Source organism: Vigna unguiculata, chromosome 10 (genome assembly GCF_037176805.1).
Source record: "Vigna unguiculata cultivar grain cowpea cultivar isolate G323 ecotype 2 chromosome 10, ASM3717680v1, whole genome shotgun sequence".
NCBI lineage: Eukaryota > Viridiplantae > Streptophyta > Magnoliopsida > Fabales > Fabaceae > Vigna > Vigna unguiculata.
The window spans coordinates 31,586,341-31,595,761 of record NC_140801.1 but is presented as its reverse complement, the minus strand read 5'-3'; the positions used below and the strand labels follow the sequence as shown (position 1 = coordinate 31,595,761).

At 34.7% G+C, this 9,421-nt stretch overlaps 3 protein-coding genes across 3 annotated transcripts; all 3 read right to left on the bottom strand.

Annotated features, from left to right (window-relative positions):
- Nucleotides 1-3,697: 3,697 nt before the first annotated feature.
- On the bottom strand, nucleotides 3,698-8,930 carry LOC114165363 (uncharacterized). The gene is made up of 3 exons (XM_028050008.2): nucleotides 7,421-8,930; nucleotides 4,049-4,317; nucleotides 3,698-3,964 (listed from the first exon to the last, which is right to left on the bottom strand). The coding sequence occupies exons 1-3, from the start codon at nucleotides 8,928-8,930 to the stop codon at nucleotides 3,698-3,700; spliced, it is 2,046 nt and encodes a 681-aa protein (XP_027905809.2).
- Nucleotides 4,764-5,628, bottom strand: LOC146882383 (uncharacterized). Its single transcript, XM_085668109.1, has 3 exons — nucleotides 5,383-5,628; nucleotides 5,103-5,309; nucleotides 4,764-5,021 (listed from the first exon to the last, which is right to left on the bottom strand). Exons 1-3 carry the CDS (start codon nucleotides 5,626-5,628, stop codon nucleotides 4,764-4,766), a joined length of 711 nt encoding a protein of 236 aa, XP_085524235.1.
- LOC146882382 (uncharacterized) lies at nucleotides 5,751-6,605 on the bottom strand. Its single transcript, XM_085668289.1, has one exon. The coding sequence runs from the start codon at nucleotides 6,435-6,437 to the stop codon at nucleotides 5,751-5,753; it is 687 nt and encodes a 228-aa protein (XP_085524415.1). The 5' UTR covers nucleotides 6,438-6,605.
- Nucleotides 8,931-9,421: the final 491 nt, after the last annotated feature.

Below are 9,421 nucleotides of genomic sequence, written 5' to 3'. Positions count from 1 at the left end.
TTTGGTCCCAATTTTTGTCAAGTTTTTTCAAATAAGTCCTAATTTTGGTTTTGTGTTCAAATATGTCCCAATTTTCGTCAATTTTGTTAAATTGGATCCCTTTTTGCTAACATCGTTTAAATCATTAACGACCATGAACAATGACTGCCACGTGTCACTTCGTGGTTTTTTTGAATTTTTTTATTTTTATTTATTTTTATTTTTATTTTTTTTTAAACTTTTTTAATATTTTTTTAAATGTACACATGTCAACCCAGGAGCGTGCCACGTGTCACTTCATGGTTTTTTTGAATTTTTTATTTTATTATTTTTTTGAATTTTTTTTAAATGTTCACGTGTCAACCCAGTAGTGTGCCACGTGTCAAAGTCAATATTCTATATTCAATTTGGTCCCTATATTTGTTATTTTTGTTAAATTAGGTCCCAATTTTTGTTAACATTAACCAATTTGGTCCCTATCGAAGATGTGACCAAATTTAATTTTTAATATATTATATAAAAATATTTAATAAAAAATGTGAATGTTAATATAAAAATTAAATTTGGTTTTAATTTGGAGAGGGACCAAATTGGTTAATGTTAACAAAAATTGGGACCTAATTGAAAAAAAAATAATAAATATAGGGACCAAATTGAATTTAGAACATTGACTTTGACACTTGACACGCTAATAGGTTGACACATGGACATTTAAAAAAAATTTAAAAAAATAAAAAAAATTCAAAAAAACCACGAAGTGACATGTGGTAGTCACTGTTTGTTAATGATTTAAATAGTATTAGCAAAAAAGGGCCCAATTGAACAAAATTGACGAAAATTGGGACCTATTTGAACACAAAACCAAAATTAGGACTTATTTGAAAAAACTTGACGAAAATTGAGACCAAAAAGGTATTTTAACCTTTTATTAATTAGAGACCATTTTATAAATTAACAATTATTGGTATCTAAAATATTTTCTATTATTAATAAAAATTTATAATTGATTTATGAATTAGAGTATTAATTGGTATTTAACATTAACTATTAAAATGTTTAACTACTTACTATCCATCATTGATGCTAATTAGTCTATAATTTAGAATGAATAATATATAGTAAGATGTAAAACCTTGATAAGTGATATCAGAGACTAATTTGTATTCTAATTCATAAATCAATTATAATTTTTTATCAATAATATATATATTTTAGATACTAGTAATTTTTGGTTTATAAACCGGTCTCTACCTTAATAAATATAATGGCTAATAGTTTTTATCTCTAATTTAATTGTTTCTTAATAACTTTTTTATACATGATTTAAAGTCTTTTGTTTTGCATTTATTTTAAGTTTTTTTAATAAGAAATTTCTATTTTAAGGATTCAAAGAAAGTCTAAATAATTTTTTGTTTTTCATGACGAGGTTTGTCGTGTTCGTAGTTACTTCTTGGTAGATGTTGAGAAAAAGTACTATTGGGTTGATCATAACTGCCCCTCTACTTTGTACTTATTTCTTAAATGAAATAATAAATTCGAACAGCCTTACCCGACAGACGTACAAGGTTAAATTGTTGGGGAAAATTCGTAATAGGGAGACCCGTCAACGAAGGATACATAGAGCATTAATGAAGCTGCTATTCAGTGACCAAAATTTTCACTGTTATAGTAGTCATCAAAGAAACAAAGAAAGAGGGGAAACGAAATCCAACTGCGAACTAATTAGTTAACAAAATATTTCATATTTACATTAGTCACGAAGGAGAAATGAGAAACCAAAGTAAAAGAAAATAGCTTTGAATAAGCAGTGTATTTTAGAATAATATTTTTGATCAAACAAATTATTTTATTAGCAACTGTTGGAAAAACATTTTGCCCGAGAATCACTTTACTAATAGAGAACACATAGATAACTCTCTCACGTTTTTTGATTTCGAGTCAAAGACACTTCAAGCTTGTATTTATTGTTGCAGTGTGACATCAATTGTCCGTGACAGAGGCCAAGTGGGTCGGGTCACAATCGAATTGTGACGTTTGGGCTAATACACTCTTAAATAAAAAGAGTTGCACCCTGACTAATAGTTATAACTTTCGACCTAGTGGTCCAGGTGAGTCAAGTCACAATCCAAGTGGGATTCTTAAATAGTAGGACAATTGCTAAGGGAAAGATTGTTGTAGGTGAATCAATTGTCGCGTGTAATAAAATAGTTAATAGTGTTCCATCGCGTAATAAGACACAAGTATACCTAAGAACACTAACACAAAAAAGCCTTTTAACGTCCGACATTTTCGACCTTTGACGTCTACCCAAACACCGACGTCGTATCGCATGACGTCAAAATAACGTCGGAAAAATAGCAGACGTCACTTGACGTTGGTCTTTTAGGAGTCCGACGTTATCCAACGTCGGGGCTAGTAACACAGACGTCAATTTTCGCGCTAAAATGAGGGAAAAACCTGAGCAGTTTAACGTCTGTCAGAGCCCGTCAGACGTTAAATAACGTCGGCCCTAGTACGATCAGACGTTAAATAATGTCTGTCAGGGCACACCAGACGTCAAACTGCTCCATTTTTTTAAAAAAAAATTGACTGTCTTTACAACATCCATACACCTGAAAATCAGAAAATTATCAGAACAATTTCATAATACTTTCAGCACAATTCTGGAGTTACAGTTATATATAATAGAACTTAAGTTTCAACATATATTATAAACTAATATAAATAACAACAAACTAAAAATTTCAACATGAAATTCTTGTACAATAAAGTTTTTGAAAGGAGTTCTAATTCATGTGGTATCAACTCCATCTCTCCAATAGATATGTCGCCCATTCCTATCTTAGTGTGTGGATAATGTCATCTGGCAGAGGTGATGGATTCTTGAATCGCTGAAAAAGTAATACAATTTCATTATGTATGAATATCATTCTTTAAAGTTTGATATGATTTATAATATGTGAAAGATATATATAATTACCTCTATCCATTCATCTTTAACTGCAGCTCGAATGATTGTTCTTATCCAAGACATGACATAATATCCACATTCCCATGAATCTTCTTGCTTGTTACACTGAACATTACAAATAAAATAAACACATCAAAGTCATAAGTTGACATACAGAAATTAATAACTTTAAAATGAATGAGTTCTAACCTTTGGATATATGACTTTAAGTTGTGGCCTCTAGGCTTACCCACAATTCTAATGAAATTTTGGAAACATAAAACATTTGTAAGTTTTTATAACTAAGTAGATACATAAGTTAGGATTGAAAAAAAAATACTTACTCTTGTAACATGTTTTTAAAAGCTGGTGGAATCTTCCTATGGCATGAACAAAACCATACAACTAGGCATTGTCTTGGAATGATGAGACAAAGTTGCCAATGATACCTACCATCAATCACAAGTACTTAGCCAAAATAATTAATAATACTTCACAAAATATTATTAGCAAAAACACTTACGAATCAATGTATGGTGCAAAGTAGATCTCTCTATTTGACTCAACCATCCATGTTTGCAAATAAAGTTTGATTTGGTCAAGTGAGTTTCCCGAAGGTTGAATTGTTTGAGGTTCAATGAATCCATAGACGGAAGATCGACCTTGGTCCACAATGACTTTGTCCATGTACCTACAAGAAGACAGTTGGGTATAATATTAAAAGGTACCAATTCCTTGTTTTAAATATGAAATACAATAAAAAAAATCTTACATGCACCATAGTTGTATGACTGAAATATTTAACATCTTGTCTCCTGTAATGATCTCTAGTGCATCATTCAGGTTTATGTACAATGGGACATGACAATGGAGGCCAAATACTCTTAACTCCCACTCTAGCTCTACCGGTCCTCTTTTCAACTTGTGTAATTTCAGAAGCAGCTTTCCTAGAGGATCATCTTCTGCTTCTGCCATTTCATCATCTTCACGTATAACACGTGGACGTCGGATCGACTGTTTTTCAGGACGAGTGGACTGAAATAAAGATTTAGAAAGGTTTGACGTTAAAAGTTTTATAAATTGTAAGATTGAACTACTAAAAACATGATGTCATAATACCTTTGGTGGGCTAAAGTATGGCATGATCAATGCTTTAGGCCAAGCAATAAATGTGCCTAAAGCTTCCCCAACAAATTGGATTTCTGAAGTTGGCACAGGCACTTGGGCATGGGGATCTCGAACTTCATCAATCATCACACGCGCATGATGGGGCAATAGAGGAACACCATGGATAGTCTCCCCACCCTGAAGTTGTCGTCCTATGGCCACTACGCGCGGGGGGTCTTCATCAACCAATAGCTCATACTGACTTGTGTAGTCAGTATGATCTACACCAGAGCATGAGCCTTTTGTACTCACACGTTGTCCTGTTGGAGCTTGAGTGGGTAATTCCATGTTCTATTGCTGCATGTTTGAAGCTTTTGTTCAAGTGTTCTTGGTATTTGTTGTTGCTGTTGAAGTTGTTCCATAAAACGTTGCTCCATAATTCCCATGCGTTAGTTGAATCTTTCCTCCATTTGTTGCTCCATCTTCCTCAAGGCCTCTTGACTCAACGATTCATTACTTCTTTGTGGAGGACCAAAGTAATCTCGAAGACCAATGGCACCTCCAACACCACGCACACGTCCTGGGTGCTCTGGCCTTCCAATTGTCGTTGTGAGTATATCGTCCCAACCATGGCCAACAAACGAACCCTGAGTCTCTTGCTCAATTAATTCATCCTACACCATAAAAGAAAGTTTAATCAAAAGGAGAAACATATGAACTATGATAGTCAAATAAGGTTTGTACTTACTATTTTTTGAGATATGATTTGAGCTGATTGTGATGTCATTTGCCCATCGGACTTAGTCCGAGCAGCCTTCCACATCTCGTACCTAGGAATTGCATCCACTAGGTCAGGGGACTCAAGTCCCAGAGACTGTGCATGAGACTTTTTCAATTTTTTCTCCAATAATGCATAACCACCTCGAGAGAGTACATGTGGTGTATCATTAAGCCTTTGTCTTTGTTGGGCTGCTGTCCTTTTTTCCTGTCACACATAACATTATTTAATAGTTTGAATACAGAAATGTATGACTAGTGTCACTATAAACAAATTTAACAAACAAACCTGCCAGTCTCCAGACTCTCTACATGCACGAAATTGCATCCACTCCTCCTCCGAGATTTTGTACTTCTCACAAGGAGTGTCATGTTGTCTATCTCCAAACACATATAAACGTGTGAGCCTTGCCTTGAAGTCCCTCCATCTGGTGGCTATGTGAGATAAGACTTTCTTTCTAATTCGCTCAGTGTTCGGAGTAATCTCAAATTTGTGCTGTTTAAAACATAAAATATGTTATGTTAACAGTAACATAAAAAAATACTATAGTTGGTTTAAGTAAACATACCACAAGATCCTGCCATAGGAGGTTCTTCTCGACCTCCGCGACGTCATCCCAACATGCAATTGCAATAGAAACTTTCGTTTTGACCAACATTCCTATGTAGCTACGGTACTTTTTTTCCCAAGGGCCACTGGGTTCACCCGATCGAGGATCAATGTGGACCGGTATCCTCTCTCGTCGGTTTGTAACATCCGGCAACCGAGTCACAGATCTATCAGGTCCCTCCTGGTCTGATCCGGAGCTTGTCATACCTGAAACATATCATTAGGAAATGTTAACAATGAAAATATACTCAATTAACCTCTATTATATTAAAACAGGAAGAAAAATAAAAAATTATAAATGTGACAATATTATTAAATAAACACCTATCAAGAAATTGTGTTCTCCCATATGCCTTCATTGTGATCACTTCGAATAGCATGGATGTCATTAGTTACATCATCAACTTTGTCTTGAATGGTTCTTGATGAGAAAGACGTTGTCTCAAGTATGTCTAGACAATCTTCATCATCATTTACGTGCATGTTTCTTCCTTCTAATACAACTGACAATTTCTGATTGGCTGGATCAATGACATAAAAAAATTGTCTTGCTTGACTAGCCATAATAAATGGTTCATTTGTATCACTCATCTTGTTAAGATCCACCAAAGTAAAGCCAAAGTCATCTGTGCTAACACCCGAATTACTATCAACCCATTTACACTTGAAAACTGGCACTCTAAAAGTCACATAATCAACTTCCCATATTTCGTGTATTATTCCAAAGTAACTCATGGATGCTGTAATTGGATTCTTGTCCTTAGAACTGGCAAAATGTACAGATTCATCTTGAAGTGTAACTCCACTATTTTGAACTTTACTTTTGTCATCTTCCATCTTTGAATAGAAACAATGATTGTTTATGTAGTACCCGCCATATGTAATGACATCATTGTTCGGTCCACGAGCTAGCCTCAATAGAGTTTCAGAAACATTTGGAGTCGCGTAAACCTTTTTCTTAAACCATGATAAGAATGTTTTGTTATGTTCATTAAGTGCCCATTTTTCACTCATTCGTGGATGTGCTGATTTCGTTTCATCAATGTGTTGCGTTATGTAAGGAATGACCTCTACAGTGTTGTTTAAGATGTACAAATGGGCTTGATCAACTAATTTTCTACTAACACTTTGAATCTTCACTCCACGCACACCCTTACCTTCACATTTACCTTCATGTCTAGTCTTAGGAACTCCAATTGGTTCATAACTTGGCATATAAATTGAGCAGAATTCAATGGCTTCTTCTGCAATGTACCGCTCTATAATAGAAGCTTCTGGTCAATACTGATTCTTGACATATCCCTTTAAGATCTTCATGTATCTTTCCACTGGGTACATCCATCTCAAGAAAACTGGCCCACATAATCGAATTTCCCTCACAAGATGAACTATCAAATGAACCATGATATCGAAAAATGAAGGTGGAAAATACATTTCCAATTGACACAATAGTCTAATGGCCTCATTTTCCAAATCGTCTAACACTCGAGGGTCAATAACTTTCTTGCATATGGCATTGAAGAACATACACAAACGTGTTAGAATACCTCTGACAGAAGTAGGTAAGATGGCTCGAAAACCTACTGGTAAAAGTTGTTGCATCAACACATGACAATCGTGAGACTTTAAACCGACTAACTTTAAATCTTGCATAGAAACAAGGCTACTAATATTTGAAGAGTAACCTTGCGGAACCTTCACACTTCTTAAACACTCACAAAAAATTTGCTTCTCTTTTCTAGAAAGAGTGTGACAAGCTGGAGGCAGGTAGGTTCGTCTTCCAATTGATTGTGCATGTAACTCAGAACGGATGCCTATTTCAGCCAAATCTTGTCGTGCTTTAACTCCATCTTTAGTATTTCCTTTTACATTTAGTAAAGTCCCGATGATGCTATCACATACATTTTTTTCAACGTGCATCACGTCTATACAATGTCGTACATCAAGTTTACACCAATATGGAAGATTAAAGAAGATTGATCGTTTCTTCCAAATACTTTTCTCCGTGGTCTTTTTCTTTGGATGTTTCCCAAACACAATGTCAATGTTTTCCACTTGGTTGTATATTTCTTCACCATTACGGGGTCTCGCTACAACTTCATCCTCAGGACTTCCATTAAATGCTTTTTTCATTCTACGATAAGGATGATTTCGAGGAAGAAACTTTTGATGTCTTGTATACACAATTTTCTGACCGTGCTTCAATTGAATATAACTTGTGTTTTTTTCACAAATGGGACATGCAAAATGACCTTTAACACTGTAACCGCTCAAGTTTCCATATGCTGGAAAATCATTTATGGTGCAAAACAACATTGCACGCAAACAAAACAATTCTTGAGAATATGAATCATACACATCGACACCTTCTTCCCATAATAGTTTCAAATCATCGATCAACGGCTTTAGGTACACATCAATGTCATTTCCAGGTTGTCTAGGACCCGATATCATCATAGACAACATCATATATTTCCTATTCATGCACAACAAAGGAGATAAATTGTAAATCATCAGCAAAACTGGCCATGAACTATGTTTGCTACTTAAGTTCCCATAAGGATTCATACCATCTGTAGCAAGTCCAAGTCTTAAGTTTCTTGGCTCAGCACCAAATTCTGGAAATGTTTCATCAATCTTCTTCCATTGTGGAGAATCAGCTGGGTGTCGAAGAAGATTATCACACTTTCTTCCACCAACGTGCCATTTCAGGTTTTTTGCATCTTCTTTAATGGAAAATAGTCGTTTGAATCTAGGAATTATAGGAAGGTACCACATCACCTTAGCAGGTGGACCATCTTTGTCTTCATCGCCACTATTTCCATCAATTTTCTTTTTAAACCGCGATAAACCACATGTTGGACACGCCTTCATTGAAGCAAACTCGTCTCTGTATAAAACACAATCATTTGGGCATGCATGTATCTTTTGATATTCCAAACCCATTGGACATAAAACTTTCTTCGCTTCGTAATTACGGATAGGTAACGTGTTATTTTCTGGAAGCATCTCCTTTAACAACTCCAACAATTCTGTGAAACTTGTATCCGTCCATCCATGCCTTGCTTTTAAACTGAATAATTTCAAAGTTGCTGACAGTCGCGTAAATTTAGTGCATCCTGGGTACAATTGTTCCTCTGAATCGGACTTAAGAGAATCATATAAATGAACTTTTCCAAAATTCTCCTCCCCAACATCACGTACCATATCTTCTAAATGATCATTCATCCAGTCGTCTACATAATCTGTTCCTCGTGACGTTGTAGGCTTGTCTAATACTTCTCCATGCCAAGTCCAAAGTGTATAACTTCTCATTATACCAAAGATGAATAGATGATCACGCATTGTTCCTAAGTCATGACGTATTTGATTAAGACAACGAACACAAGGACAAAAATATGTCCCGTTACTTGAGATTGCGTGTTCTTTAACATATTGCAAAAACTCAGAAACCCCCTTTTCATACTCTTCACTTATGCGACGCTCATTCATCCAGCTTCGATCCATACTATGTTCGTAAAAAACTCAATCAATCTCAAACTTTTAACTCTCACAAGGTGAAGCCCTACCCATTCGAAAAAATTATTTTTCATAATTTGCTAACACATGTACAAATAAGTCAAACATCATAAATTTCACAAAATTTCGACAGCATTTCGCATTGGTCTCTGAAGTACACGAAATGAAAGTGATTAATCATGATCACAATCAAGTATACATCCAGAGAACAACACAAATTAGCCTCAATCGAAATTTTATGAAATTTATGCGTAAACCTCAATGTACACATTGTAGCAAATTATGAAAAATAATTTTTTCAAACTGTCCAATCGGACAATTCAAGATTTAATACAAACGATTAAAAATTTAATCATTTGTATTAAATCTCAAACGGGAACTAAGTTTCGCTCACTGTAAGTATAATAAATCTACATATATAAAATAACACTACAACAATAATATTCAAAAATAAAATGCAATGAGAATTATTTAAACAT